Source organism: Eptesicus fuscus, chromosome 7 (assembly GCF_027574615.1).
Source record: "Eptesicus fuscus isolate TK198812 chromosome 7, DD_ASM_mEF_20220401, whole genome shotgun sequence".
Lineage (NCBI taxonomy): Eukaryota > Metazoa > Chordata > Mammalia > Chiroptera > Vespertilionidae > Eptesicus > Eptesicus fuscus.
In genome coordinates this window covers 79,664,598-79,680,522 of record NC_072479.1, presented here as the reverse complement: position 1 = coordinate 79,680,522, position 15,925 = coordinate 79,664,598, and the positions used below count along the sequence as shown (strand labels likewise).

The following is a 15,925-nucleotide window of genomic DNA, read 5'->3' as shown; positions in this document are numbered from 1 at the left end:
GCTATGGGTATTGCTCTCTTTGGACTGCACATGTGCTCAAAAATTTGGTCTGCCAGTCTCTCTCCCCCTCCCTCCCAGAAAAGATGTTCCTACAGTGAGTGATGTTTTTAAGAAATAAATATGTTAAAATTGTTAATAACTGATATACTATTATGTTGTGTAGACAGAAGGAAGCTAGATAGACAGGGACTGGGACCAGGGCGGTGGGAATAAAACCAGGGAACCCAACTAAGTGGAGTTACTAAGGCACCCTAACTGGGCTTGAAAGGAAGGGCATACTAGAGAGTCATGATCTTTAAAATATATGAATGTTGTTAAGACAGATGATGTGCTGATTACCAGTCACAGGACAGTGAGGCATATAACCATTCCCAGGAATGTTATTAAGGCAGAATTCGTTAAAAACACCAATTAGTGAAAGTATGTACTTGAAGGTGGAAAATATGGAATGCCCTAGGCTTAAATCTGAACTCTAGTTAATTACAAGTTTAATTAAGAATTAGAAAGAAAAAGGCTGATTATCCCGTGTCTTATGGCAATAAAATGTATGTTCATTATTAGCCTTAGAACATATTAACTGGAACTGCTAAGGCTTAGCTTGTCCTTAATGGTTTTAATAATAGTGTTACATATTTCTATGCACTATTACCCCAAATGCCACATATTATGGAAGCAGAACAACTTTGTCGTTTAGTTCTAACAAGTAAAAAAAAAAGTAAACTTGACAGAACGTTATTCCTCATATAGCAGTCAAAAATATCTTTCATTTATCCTGCATTTGTCCCACATCAGTGTCTTCTTTAACTCTAACCCCTCAAGGTGGATGGAGAATGTAATGTTTGCTTAATAGAGTCATATAGCTCATGAGTCATGATTCTTCTCAGTACAAAATCACGATTCTACCAATCACAATGAGCTGCTTTGTGCATTTAGAGAAGCATTTCATTTCCAGAAGGTGGTGCTCTAGAACAGTTAGAAACAGGTTTGCTTCCATCTGAAACAAAGCAGACCTCCATTCATTAGCATCCAAGTTAACTGAAATTCTAAAATCCAGAGTCCATATTCAAGCCAAAAAAATGCCCTGCTTCCCTTTCTTTGATAGCAGTTAGAACTCTAAATCTTTTTCTGTGCCGGGGACCTAGCTTATTGTCTGGGAAAATTAGCCACACAATTGTTTAGAGATTGCAGAATTAAAACAAAATAGATAAAAACATAAGGGGACTTGATAGAAAAGTAAGCCAGTTTTACATAACACTATATAGTTTCTGTTTTGACTTTTAATAAAGTTCATTTCTAATTGTATTAAGATAACATTTGAAACCATGCAATTGTATGATATGCAAAATCAGATAATTAGTTATGGAAACTTGTATCTCCCTATGATTACTAAGAATATATCTGAAATTATAAAAACCTTGGCCTATAAAAAACATATGGAGAAGCTGAAAAAAGAGTAGAAAATTAGAAGAGACATAAAAACAAATTCTTCAGTGTAGAAAGGACAATTTTGCCTACTGAAAATGTATGTGGAATTATAGAGGTAATAAAGTTTGGCTCCAGTAAATTGATCCATTTTCTATGCAGAGACAGATGGGGAACTTCTGTGATTTTGCCTGAGATGGTGAATATTTCTAGCACATTTTTATTTCTGTCAGCAATAAGAATTTATTCAATGGTCAAAAGTAAACCATATTTAGAATGCCAAAGTCCACTTAAACTGTAAACTAATAATTTTCTGAAAGAATTGGAAGTCTTAGTTATAATCATTTATATCCTGAGAGCTACTTGTCTATTTGAGTATTGTTGTTTACCAGTTGTTATATAAACCGCTAATGCATCACTAAAATAAATAACTGTAAAGTATGTACAGGCTGACTTGAGATAAATAATGTAAAATGTATTTTGTGCAGCACTTAGTATATCACAAATGCATCAGTGAGTCTCACTCTTACTTTACTAAGGTACTACATAGTTTAAAATAGTTGATGAGATCAAGAATAGAGTCCCTGACTCAAACATTTAAATACTAGAGACCTGGTGCACAAATTCGTGCACCAGTGGGGTCCCTCAGCCTGGCCTTTGGGATCAGGCTGAAACTGCTCTCCAACATCCCCCAAGGGGTCCCGGATTGTGAGAGGGCACAGGCCAGGCCATGGGACCCCACCAGTGCGCAATTATGGCTGGGGAGGGATACAGGAGGTTGGCCAGCAGGGGAGGGACTGCGGGAGGGCTCCAGAACGTGTCCAGCCCATCTTGCTCAGTCCCGACTAGCTGGACCCCAGCAGCAAACTAACCTATAGGTTGGATCATCTGCCCCCTGGTGATCAGTGCATGTCATAGCGAGCGGATGAGCGGCCTTAGCATATCATTAGTATATTACCCTTTGATTGGTTGAACAGCCTACCGGTCGACTGGACACTTAGTATACTAGGCTTTTATTATATAGGATGCATGCTGTTGTATTATGTCTGTCTTTCTTGAAATATGTACCAAAAATGTTTGGATTATTCAAAATTGATTATCTGTTGTCTTGGTTAAATTACAACTTCTCTGTAGTGTCAGTTCACAATGCATTATAGAAATATATACCATACCCATTTGTAAGGATTTGGATGGATGCTTGCAATAAACCAGTAACTTATCTGAAGGGAGGAAGACTGAGGGGGACAAGATTACTTGTGACCCTTTGGCAATATTAATATCTCTACTAATAACCCATCTCTAAATGTAATATCCTATTCAAATATTTTTAAATATGTGAATTACATTTATTTTTCTTTAAATTTGTCCTCAATTAGTTGTTTATAAAAAATGGATATAAAGAAAATTCAGTTACAAAGCTATAAAATGCAACTCTTTCAAATATTAACATCTGAAATTAAGCAGACCAAATATTCAAATTCAAATCAATGTTTCCAGTTCTCAGACAAATTGAGGCATACATTACAAAATTTTCTAAGCAGGGTATAACTATTTATATACAGGCCTCAACTGCAGATAGAACTAACACCGTGTACATTCCTGACTCTCAATTTTGCTCAAAGATTGAAGTGAGGAGAGATCATTATATTTTAATCAAACTCAACATAATTATTCACTGTGTGCATTCAATTATAAGATAAAATGTAACATCTTTAATACATTTTATATTTGCTATGTACCAGTACAGACTCCTTTGCCAAATATACAAATATACAAACCACTAATGCATCTCTAAAATAAATAACTGTAAAGTATGTGAAAATATTACAGAGGGAACTTACTGGGAAAGTTTAAGAAAAAATGAGGAGCATCTATTCTTCCCTAGATTATATATTTTTTTAGAACTTCAAACTCATCTTTACTTAAGTCAATGTTACCTACAATGTGTATGTTTATAAAAAAAATTAGGATAATCATTATATTAAAAAGGTAAAATTGTAATTACTCTGAAATTAAATCTCTTGTGGAGAGACATATTTTTTCAAAGATTATTTTATTTGATCCTAAAATATCCATAGATGATTGATATGGAATACATTATTCTATCTTTAAAGAGAGGCTAATGAACCGAAATGGGATGTCAAAAAATGTAAGTAAAAATTAATCTGATATGGGACTATCAGTTCTGGCCATGATAGAGTAATTTTCATCTAATTTACAATTATGCTGTGTATAATTGCAAAATTGGACAAAATTGGAAAACATAGAACTCTGGAGTGTGATCATTAACTGGAAGCAAATACATAAAAATGAGATCTACCTTGGATTATTCTGGCTTTTTGTTAGGGATCACTGTTTAATTTAAGAAGTGGAGTCCAAACACAGAAGAGCAATTCCTTGAGTAAAAGAACTAAAGATTGGATTTCTGGGCCACCAAGGTATCATCAATGATGAGAGAGAATCATTGATCGGCTGCCTCCTGTTATTTGCAGGGAAGGGTACCAGAGAGAAGATAGCTGGACAGAGAACTCTTCCAATCTGAGTCAATGTCCTCTCGAGTCTTTGTTCAAATGTTAAGCTCTCCATGCATGGAGAGACACTTCAGACTGGCACACTGCTATAAAGCTACAAACCTATCAAAGGTTCGGGACATGGCAGTGCTAAACCACATTATCGACTTCACCAGCCAGAGAGGGAAAAGCCTTCTTGAACACCATAGGAATTCAATTGAAAATCCAGAATCGCCAGGGCTCAGGAACAAGGCTGATCCATCCCCTACTGTAACCGATATGATCAAGCTGAGCCACTAATAAAATCACTTGCATGCCAGAGCAAAATTAAAGACTCCTCACAGTCTCCTGGCATAATCAAGAATATCTACAAAGGAGGAACTAATCTATGGGGATAGAATTTAGAATAGTAATTGTGTCTAGGAGCAGAGGTGGGAATTTCTTGGGAGAGGCATGATGCCATTTTCCCTGGGAAAATGAAAATGACCTATATCTGGACAGGGCCCTGGGTTTAATAGGTATTGGTATTTTTCAAAACTCATCAAACTGTACACTTAAGATCTATACATTTCACTGAATGTAAATTATGTTTCAAAAATAATATACTCAAACAAAATAATAGAAAAAGGGAGGCATTTAAAAAAATGTGTTGAATTTTTTTATGAGACAAAATAGGAATTTTATCCCTTGCTGTATTTATTTGGCTCCAGAGGACAACAAAATGGGTAAAGCAATAAAGGTCAATAATTTAAAAAAAAATTTTTTTGTGAATGCATATATTTAGTAGAAACAATGTAATAAGGGTGTTCAAATACAATAAGGCCCAGCCCCAGGATCAAGATCTATTAACAATGAAATCTTAAAATAAACATATTGGTGCTTAGTATGTTCAAAAAGCAAGAGGATGTGAATAAAACACAGACTCTATAGTATAACAGGAAAGTAAAAATATATATGTGCAAATTGTAATACAAAGCAGGAAGTGATACAGGGTGGGGCAAAAGGAGGTTTACAGTTGTGAGTATGCAAATCACAGTTTATTCTTGTAGTATCATTTATTAATTATTGTATAATTTCCATACAAACAACTGTAAACCTCCTTTTGCCTCACCCTGTATATGCCTCAAAATTTGTTGAGATAAAAAGCAATGCAATTTCAGAACATCAGAAGATATTAAGAAGGATTTCATCTGAATAACTTAAACCCAAAAAGGTAAAAATAGACTCACAAGGAATATAGCCATCAGATGTCCATGGCCACTGTATCCTGTGGTTGTAGCTCAATGATCCCTGAAGCCTGAAAGTATTCACGTACCTTTATATCTCAAATGTCCACAATATAATTCCAGTTTCTCACTATCCTTACGTTCAAATTCTAATTATGATGGTACAGTAAAGCACAACAATTAGTAAATCAAGTTAGCCAAAAGCCAATCTGTTAACTTCAACAAATTTTCTTTTAATATCATTTTATTGATTTCAGAGAGGAAGGGAGAGAGAGATAGAAACATCAATGATGAGAGAGAATCATTGATCAGCTGCCTCCTGCACACCCCACAATGGGGATCGAGCCCCCAACCCCGTCATGTGCCCTGACTGGGAATCAAACCATGAAGTCCTGGTTCATAGGTTGATGCTCAACCATTGAGCCACGCTGGCTGGGCAACAAATGTTCTCTAACTTTCAAGAGTGTTGTTAGCCACATGTTGTCTTCTGGTCTCAACTCCTTAAGCTTCATATCTCAGCTCTACTCTCACCCTCGCAACCCTATGAGCCATAGGCAATGAGAATTTTCTCATGCTGCTCCAAAGAGGAAAAAATGCATATTAAGCTTGGATTTGAGAAGCACAAGCAATTTACTCTAATCAATTTAAGGATGGAGGAGGAATATGTGTCCTGATTTTGTTTTTATTTTTTTAATGTAGAGGAATTTTCTCAGCTTGTCTTATTAAGCTGAGAAAAAAGTCTAAAATCCATTTAAAATCAATCCTCTATTTTTTGTGTGCACTTTGTACTCTAAACATTAAATTTACATACACTTAATGATCTAAGATAGTTTTTAGTTGCTATTGCTTTCTAGAATAAATGTCTAGACTTTATAAAATCACATTTCAAATTAGTCCATGTGTGACCATTATTTCTCAGCTTTATACCAAACTATGTGAAAATATAGTCTAACATGTAAACCTATGACAGAATGTTTATTGGAATTACTCTAATAATTATTAGCCTCAACATTCAATAGATAAATTCTTTATTGTAAATATTTTCTGAAAATAATTATTTGAGAACAAATTAACTTTTTATTCTAAATTTGTGGAGTATCAATACTTTGTACTATTCATATAGAAATAGTCAGTTTGAACCTCTGCTCCAATTTTGTAAGTAATGTTAGATTTTAAGAAAAATAGTCATTTTAATCTATGTAAATTGTGCTTATGTAGTTTTAATCCAAACTCAAGATACCCAAAATATAGCAGTGTAAACAAGAAAGAACTCTACATCCCTCTCTTCCTTGTATCTAAGGTAAAGATAAGAATTAGCACTTCAGTTTTGTCATCCTTGGTACTCTATTCATTACCATCTGCCATGTGTGTGCCTGTGTGCCTGTGTGTGTGTGTGTGTGTGTGTGTGTGTGTGTGTGTGTGTGTGTGTGTATGTGTTTGGAGGGGGGCAGACGGGAGTGTGCACATGAAGTCCTATTAAGGGCACAACTGGGAGAACCACATATCACTTCTTTTCACATATCATTGAATAGAACCCTTTGATGCAGTGGCCAACACTAACTGCTGAGCCACTTTCCACAATCTCTAATAATTCAGGCACCCACTTCACTGAGAAAATCATATGAATCTTCACAGACAGCCTTGTAAACTTCTTAGAATTATCACTGACCCATCACCCTCAGTTATCAGGCAAGGTCAAGAGAACTAATGGGAAAACTGAATTCAAGCAGAACAAGTTTAATTACACAGGACTGAATGAACTGATAGAAGGGTTACAATTTTATGGCTTTTTATTTGAAATATTACTGATTTTTAAATCTTTTGTTTTACAGACATAAGGATTTTTTTTTCTTCCTCTTAACTTACATGTGATTTAGAGCAATTTAGTAAATTACACCTTTGTAACCAGTATTGAAACATTTTTTTCCTAATTGATCCCTCCAAATTTTGGAAATTCTTAACAAGAAAGTATTTTTGTTTTCATGGAAATATGTTTTGTTTCTGTAAGTTCAATAAGAATCTGTTCTTTTTACTACAGGGTAAAATTAGAAACTAGCTCTAGTACAAGGCTTTTTGACTGGAATGCCACATTCGAGAGAGACATACACAAGCTCAGATATGATCAGAAAGCCTTAAGAAATTAAGATTGATTATGGAAGCCAGTAAGAATCCCTTGGGTGGGGTGGGAACCCAGCCTGGTACATTGCTTACACATTTCTCAGTAGTTTTTTCAGGTAAGGATAGATTTCTTACTGAAAGATGCAAAGAAAGAAACTCAGGGTCCATTGGGGACCTCAAAAAGAGAGGAATTAACCCCAACCTATAGGTATTGCAGGTGAAGTCTGATGACAAGTATGTGGCTTATCTTTTTCTGGCCTTGAGAGGCCTTTTTTAAGTTCAATCTGTGCCAGCAGCCCATGAACGATGGATGAACAGATTACTCAGACACAGTTTGACCTTGAAAGAGAGGGCTAAGGGGCTCCTGGCTTCAGCAGACAGGGCTGCTTCTATTGTCTGCCATGTTAGGCCGTTAGGCCTTTATTGGAATTTTTATCTTTAGACTAGAGGCCCAGCACTTGAAATTCATGCACTTGTGGAGAGGGGTCCCTCAGCCCAGCCTGTGTTCTCTTGCAGTCCAGGAACCCTCAGGGGATGTCTGACTGATAGCTTAGGTCCACTCTCCACAGACCTAAGCCGGCAGTCAGACATCCTTAGCACTACCACGGAGGCAGGAGAGGCTCCTGCCACTGCCCCTGCACTTGCCAGCTGTGAGCCCAGCTTCTGGATGAGCAGCACTCCTCCTATGGGAGCACAATGGCCACCAGGGGGCAGCTCCTGCATTGAGCAGGATCAGGCCGAAACCAGCTCTCCAACATTCCCCGAGGGGTCCCGGATTGTGAGCACAGGCCAGGCCATGGGACCCCACCTGTGCACGATTGGGGCTGGGGAGGGATGCGGGAGGTTGGCCAGCCACAGAAGGACAGTGGGAGGGCTCCAGGGTGTGTCCAGCCCATCTCACTCAGTCCCAATCAGCCGGACCCCAGCAGCAAGCTAACATACCAGTCGAAGCATCTGCCCCCTGGTGGTCAGTGCACGTCATAGCAACTGGTCGACCAGTCAACTGTCTGCCCCCCGGTGGTCAGTGCATATCATAGTGAGCAGTTGAGCGGCCTTAGCATATCATTAGCATATTTGATTGGTTGAACAGGCGACCAGACGACCAGACACTTAGCATACTAGGCTTTTATTATATAGGATACAATCAGTAGGGCGAGTAATCTTAGGAGGACACATGTGCTTACATTGTCCTCTAGGCAAGGGCATCTAGGGATTAAGCATAAGGATTCCGGTAAACACCCAGGGGCCTGCATATGCACAGGCTTGCTTGGAAAGGTCAAGGAATAATTAGAGGCGCCAGCTTCGAGAATCCCCTAAGTCTCCCCTAAGTCAGAATTCCAATAAACAGGGCAGGTGGCCTTCCACATACTTCCCTTTTATCAGAATGCCCTCCTTAGAACTTTCCAACCAAGTCTATTGTGCTCCCCAACAAATCTGAAGATTCCTTATGAAAAATTCCAGTAAAGCAGATTAAGAAGGCCCTATGTGGTTAATTACTATTCTTGCTGGACTTATACAAATAACAAGGTCTAATTTATAGAAACTAAATTTGTTTTGCAAATAAATGTCTTAAATTTGTTATCTTTGGTAGAGATAGGGGTAATTTTAGAGGAAAAAAAAATTATTTCAATAGAAATTATAATATACCTTTGTGGACATTAGGGTCTAGTGCTGTTCATTGTCTTTTGAGTTGTGTTGTTTTTCCCTACCTACTAACTGGACCAGATCCTGATTTTTTTTTAGTTTTCTTAAATATGTGGCTGCAACCCTCCCAACTAGCATTTTCATTTTCCCATCCTTTGGCTTGGGATCATTGAGAACTATCAGTAAAACTGCCCTTTTCAAGGCCATGCAAGCTAAAGTGGGACAACTTGATGTAGACTTCAGAGAAATCACCACAACAGCTTATATATGGAAAATCTTCATGCCATTGGCATTCAAACTGCAGACCAGGAGAATCTGTCAGACTGTAGCTGCCTATCTTCACTCGATCTGAAGAAGATTTAAGACAGACATCTAGAACTCTTCTTGGCTGCAGGCCTTCTGAACTCAGAAGCTGAATTTACTGTCTGCTCCAATGATTAACCTTTATTTTTCTTTTGTTTCCATAGAGATGCCTCTTATTAAATACTTTAGTGCTTCCACCATGGGCTTAACTTTGGGAGCCCACCTGCATCACTGCCTCCTAAAATGAAACACAACTGTTTAACTGAACTGAGCCTTTCTCAAGACCGAGGCTGGTTTAATGAGATTATAAAACAGTCTACCCACCAAAATTCTGGAATGTGAAACTTCCAGGGAACTTTCAGAGGAGGGATTTGTGAGGGTCTAGTAACAGTCACACCAAGATGTGCCTCTGTGATATGCAGATTGTTTTAAGTTAGAGGGAACTTTAGCTGAAGGCTCAAGATAAACGTTTGCACTTGCCCATTAACTACTTAGAAAAATTTCAATTAGAAGCCTTACTCATATGAGATTATCAGGGATAACTTCTTTTAACCTATCTATAAGGCAGGGAAATTTTCTATTGACTAAAGGTCTGCTCTTCTTATCATCCTGCAATAACCTTAGAAGTCCTCAATGCACTTTACCTCACACCTAGCTCAGGATGTCCCATACACCCATGTTCCCTTTCTATCTCTGAACCTCTTGTGCATATGGGGTCTCTGATTCCCTCATGTATGTGGACTACATATATATATATATGTATATATATATATATATATATGTATATATGTATATATGTATATGCATATGCATATGTATATATATATATATATATATATGTATGTATATGCATTAAATTTATTTTCTCTTTCTAAAAAAATATGTTCCTTTTCACCCTCAAAAAAACTCTCAGAAGCATTTGATTACCCTATATCTCCATAAGAGAGAATTGGACACTATCCCTACTCCTTGGAGACTGCACATATTTTATGGACTATATTCTGCTGTATCAGTCCAGAGGCTTCTGGAGTTGCTTTAAAGGTCAAACACACCTTGGTTTTTAAAGATCAATATACTCCCTTTAAAAAACATAGTACGCTTTTGTTCTAGTCACAGACAGAACCATGGACAAATAACCATAACCAAAGATCTAATCTAGACAGGATTTCTATGCTTCCAGATGAACCTTTTATATTTACTGGTCTCTTTGCTCAGCACATTTTTGCTTTCCTTCAATTTAATGGTTCTACTTTGAAACTAGCTGAAAATATTAGTTTAGGTAGGAAATCATTGACCGTAATCTAACCTTTGAAACTGGAATGTATCCCAATAACTGAGAAGTTTTAATACAGTCACTTGAGGACACCAGAGGCCCATTTACTGCTACAGCTGCTTCTTTAAAGTCACCTGTTATAACCAGCCCAAGTATATCTTGTTGCAGAACTTTGCACAACGAGATATAGCAACATTCTGAGTTTTTCCAATGTTCTGTTTTGTTTTGTTTTTTTTCCAAACAGTTCAGAGGTTACATGTTCTTTTGGCAAGAAGTCTACCTTTTTGAGGATTACAAGTGGCAGTCTTACCAAGAGTTTATCATAGAGTAATGAGGATCACTGGCTTTCCATCCTGCAATATCTGGGCTCCTGACACCAATTACCCAACTATTGGACCAATGCCTCATTTTTTTTTTAGTATGGTAGAGTTCCACATCTAATAACCAAATTATGGTTTACTTCAGATTAAGATGCTATTAGAATGAAACAGAGAGAATCTAAAATCCAGCATCTCAAACAAGATAGAAACGTATGTGTCATTAAATAGTTCAGGGCTAAGTGGTTCCCTGTTGGCAGAGCGTTCTACCATTCTCACTGTGTGACTCTGTCTCTGGATCCAGGGAAGTTCTTCAACCTTTGCTGTCACACCGTGATCAGAAAGAGGGCAAGGTGCCAGGATATTGTATATTCAACTCTTGTAAGTACTTACTGGAAGTACCAAATATAACATCTTTTTAAATGATATTACCTAGAACTTGGTCACTCTCAATAAGGGGGCTGAGAAAGGCAGTTTTTAATTAGCTAGATAGGCGACCAGTTGAAAATCTACTTGGAAAGAGGTTAAAAACAGATATTGGGAAACAACTCGCAGTCTGATACACTTGTTCAGAAACAAATCTGAATATTGGACAGGAAAGATTTAATACAGAGAATAACGTACTTTCAAAACAATAAAAGGGCCGATGCGGTGGGCTTTAAATAGGAACAGTACACTACAGAACTGACACATCCATGGACTGAGGCCCTCACTGGAACTACTGAGTACAAGCATTCCACTTTCAAAGCAATCCCCAAATCGGAAAGCTGGGAATTAGCTGTCACCACTACTTTTGACACAGCTGCCTCTCAATGCCAAGGGAAGTTCAGAACAAGCACTAGAGTATTGCTTTAGAAACCGAGATCTTGCTTGCCAATAGAAAAAAAAAAAAAAAAATCCAAAGCAACACAAATACTCCTTGCTTCCACCTTCTAAAATGTGTGCAAATACATTTTAATGGTAGAAGCTAATTCTCATCCTGACTCTTCGGAAGTGTCACTTTAAGCTTTTCAGACTCTACAGCCAGAAATGTACACAAGGAAGAAGGTTGGCAAGGTGTTTAATGAGCCAATACATGGCATTCTCCAAGGCTACTAATGAACAATAGACGCCCTGACAGAGCAGATATTGTTAAAGCAGTATTTATTCCCACTGAATACTCTTGAATAAACTTTTCATTTGTTTTTAATCTTCAGAATTGCATAATCATTTTAAATAAAATTATTTGTTTTTAATCTTTAGTAACTGATTGTATTAATTTCACAAAAATCTCAAGAAACTCAATTTGTATAAGATTGAAGAATATCAATATTAATTTATTGCTCCTTTATACTAGATGTTAAACAAATGCAATTTTTGAAGGTTTGAATGTGCTATCTTTATAAAGACTTCATATACTATCGATTCATTTTTCCCTCCTGTCAAGTTAAAGTGAATAAAAGAGCAAGCAATTTACGTTTAATATGCTAGGTGTACTGGTTAATAATAGTGGATTTTGTAATCAAAGAAAACACTATTATTTCAAGGGAAACATCAAAAGTGCTTTATTCAAAGCAATGTCCATCGCTAGCTACACATTTCCCCATCTTTCAGGTAATTTGTGGATGCCGTCCCAATAGAACTTTTCTTGTTTTGAGGCAAACCATTCAGAGACCCAAGCTTCCACTTCCTCGTACATTTTGAAGTGCTGCTCAGAAAGTGCATGTGCCATCCATCGGAACAAGTGGTAATCTGAAGGAGCAAGGTCTGGTGAATATGGCGGGTGGGTTAATACTTCCCAGGCAATACCTTTAATGTGTTTTTAACTGGTTTTGAAGTTTGTGATGGTGCATCATCATGAAGCAAAATTACTTTGCCATGTCTTCTGGCACAGTCTGGTCGTTTCACAATCAGAGCGTGGTGGTTCAAATTGATTATTTGTTGTCAGTAGCCATCAGTATTAATGGTTTCACCTGGTTGTAGAAGCTCATAATACACCACACCTTCCTGATCCCACCAAACGTAGAGCATTGTCTTCTTTCCGAAGTGATTTGGTCTTGCAGTCGATATTGATGATTGACCTGGATCAACTCATGATTTTGTGCAATTGGGATTCTCAAAATAAATCCACTTTTCATCGCCAGTCACAATTTGATGCAAAAAAGACTTTCTTTCATGCCATTGAAGCAACATTTTACTGATGACTTTTTGGTTTCCATTTGTCTTTGGTTCAGTTGATGTGGCACCCATTTTCCTTCCTTTAAAATCTTTCCCATTGCTTGTAAATGATCAGAAATTGTTTGCTGAGCAATGTTTAATCTTTCTGCAAGTTGTTTTTGAGTTTGACACGCATCTTTATCCAATAATGCTTGTAATTGTTGGTCTTCAAAATTTTTCGGTTGACCTGGATGTTCTTTGTCTTTCACATCAAAATCATCACTTTTAAAGCATTTAAACCAGCATTCACAAGTATCTTGAGATGGAGCATGTTCACCATAAGCTTTCCAAAGTATTCAGCATCACTTTTCTTCAAAATAATCAATTAAAACTTCCCACAAATGCTCTTTTTTTGGCACAAAATTCGACATTTTTAAGTGTAAAAATATCTATGATGTTAACACCTTCAGCAAATTTGACACATGAAGTTTTGAAGCTTGTTGTCAATACAACAAACTAGCATACATATCAAATCGCATATATATCAACATATGTGTAACTCCATCGATTGAAAAAAAAATCTGCATTATTAACCGGTATACCTAGTAATCACCAATGCATCTAGCACTTCATTTCAAAATAACTCAATCGAGATATTTCCTTTTATTTGCCAGTTTCCTAATATTTTAAATTGGAATATACAAACAACTTTATCGTACCTACAACTTTCTTCATTTGTTTTTCAAGGAGATACGAACTGGTTCAGATCGCTATGCTAGGCAACAGGGCTAGGGGTGGGAAGCCACCTCCATGGTAGCAGGACTTTGCCAGTCTTGTTCACCACACTACTCCCAGCACCAGGCAGCTGCTACGCACCCAGGAGACACTCTAGAGGCACGCGTGACTTAATCAGTGAAGTCCCACTTTCAAAGGGTTTATACAAATAATAATGAGAGAGTATGAAGGTTAGGAAAATGCTGAGCATATATAAAGCATGCATGTAGCCAGTCTCGAGGTTCTGGATCATAACTCTTTGTATTCCATTTGAAAGAGGACTATTCAATTCTATCATGTTGGCAAGGTTACTGTGGAAGAATCTCCCCAAAGTCTGAGGCAGGACAACAGCCTGACTCATCTTCAGCAGCAGTATACCAAGACAACAAATTACCCACATTTACATTCTACTTAACCGTGTAAATTATTTCTCCTTATTGCTATTTTTTAAATATGATTAGATGATAAAAATTATTTTTACATTGAAATTGACTAGGGTCCTGAGGCTGAGCAAGCAACATTGGCAATTTCTTAAGCTAGAAAAAAAAAGTGAATATATTAAATCCTAATTAAATAAAGAAAATAATTTGAAAGTGAAACTAATAGAAAGGCTAGAGCAGCGTTTTCAAGGGCTCAGCTCTTCTGTGAATTAAAATCCCTGTTTCCACCTTCCTGATCCGCTTCCACATCCAAATGCATGATGACATGAGCAAAAGCACTTCCAGGAGAAATATTCTCTCTTTAGCTATTTTAAAAAATATATATTTCTTTTGCATTGTATTGCTGTTCAGTCTCTTTTGGCACAACATCTGTTTCTCACAGAGAAGCTACTTCATTGTTGCATTTTTGGCTTAAATCCTTATTCATTATGCAAACTGCTTTTTTTCCATACACCCCTCCGGTGTTTGATGAAAAATAGGTTCCCAAACATGCCAAACCTGCCAAACAGGAATATAAGCTTCCAGTGGAAGCACAATGTTCCCTTGAAATAGAAGTGCTTTAGCTTGTATATTTCACTCTTGAAAAGAAACGGGATTATGTTTCATTTCTGGAAGATATATACTTCAGGTAAGAGACTGCAACCAACTTCCTATACTTCACTAAGTACGTAGGAGAATATTTTAATCCAAGTGCATTCTTGTAGCAACGTAGCTAATGATATTGTGAAATTTAGGTGGTGAGTTTAAAATCCGAGTCAATTTGTTCTCCAGAAGGTAGATCTTTTCTAGAAGTACAGATTATGCCTGGGTTATTCCTTCTCTCGCTTTCCTTTCCTTTCCCTTCCTTCTTCTCTTCCTCTCTCTCCCTCTCTCTCGAAGGCTGACTTCATAGTTTGCATGGATACCAGATCCTTTGTATCATCTCCTAACCGCTCACTTTCATGTTTCTCAGAGTCTTGAGTCATGTCTGCTGGTAGATTTTTTTCTCTGTGCACATTTTCCTCTGTCTTGAAGCTAATGCAGGTCGTCTATAGACTGCATGCTGATGGCAACTCCGAAAGGAAATTCTTATTAAATGAAGGGTGGATATTTTTAACATATGGGCTTCCAGCTGATTAGAGCTCCTGCTGGAAAATGCAGCTGTTTTCTCTCTGTTCTGTCACTCCACGCTGGGCTCCTCCTGCCCTGCCCTGTCTGTCTGCCTCTGTATGGGCAGCTCGCTGAAGGCCACTGTGAACCGGTGTGTGTCCCAATCGCCCCCTTCTTACCTGGCAAACAATTAGATATCTGATTCTTAGGATTGAATATAGAAATGATACACCCACTTTTAAAAAATCATGATCATGTGTAACCTTGTACAGTGTTAAACTTTTAAAATGCATTATCTAATGTAATATTGTAGGCAGGTAACAGACTTAGAGAGTTTAAAGAATTCATCTCACGTACGTTATGAGTAATGTCACCTATGTCTTTAAAAATGTCATTAAGAGCTCGGATTTGAATCAAGATGTTGGAACTCAAGGTCTCTTTCCCTGACGTGCTAATCACATTCCATACATGTTTACCTACCACCTGGGGCATGGAAAAAGCAAGTTTGTGAATGGAACATAAGGAAATAATACCATGATTGAGCTGGTAAATTAATAAAATAAAGACAACTTCATCCAGCTCCTATAGAAAAGGCTCATATTATGTAGATGAATTAACTGATTCATTGGATCAACAAACTCACATGTTGCCAGTGTGAGCCCCCAGGCCATAA

At 37.4% G+C, this 15,925-nt stretch overlaps 1 protein-coding gene across 1 annotated transcript in view; it reads right to left on the bottom strand.

The window, feature by feature from the left end:
- Positions 1 to 15,128, bottom strand: part of LOC114231281 (polyubiquitin-like) — a 575,445-nt gene extending 560,317 nt beyond the window's left edge. Inside the window, exon 1 of the mRNA XM_054718618.1 lies at positions 15,069 to 15,128. Coding sequence (XP_054574593.1) covers positions 15,069 to 15,128 — 60 coding nt within the window. The remainder of the gene's footprint in view (positions 1 to 15,068) is intronic.
- Between the last annotated feature and the right edge of the window lie 797 nt (positions 15,129 to 15,925).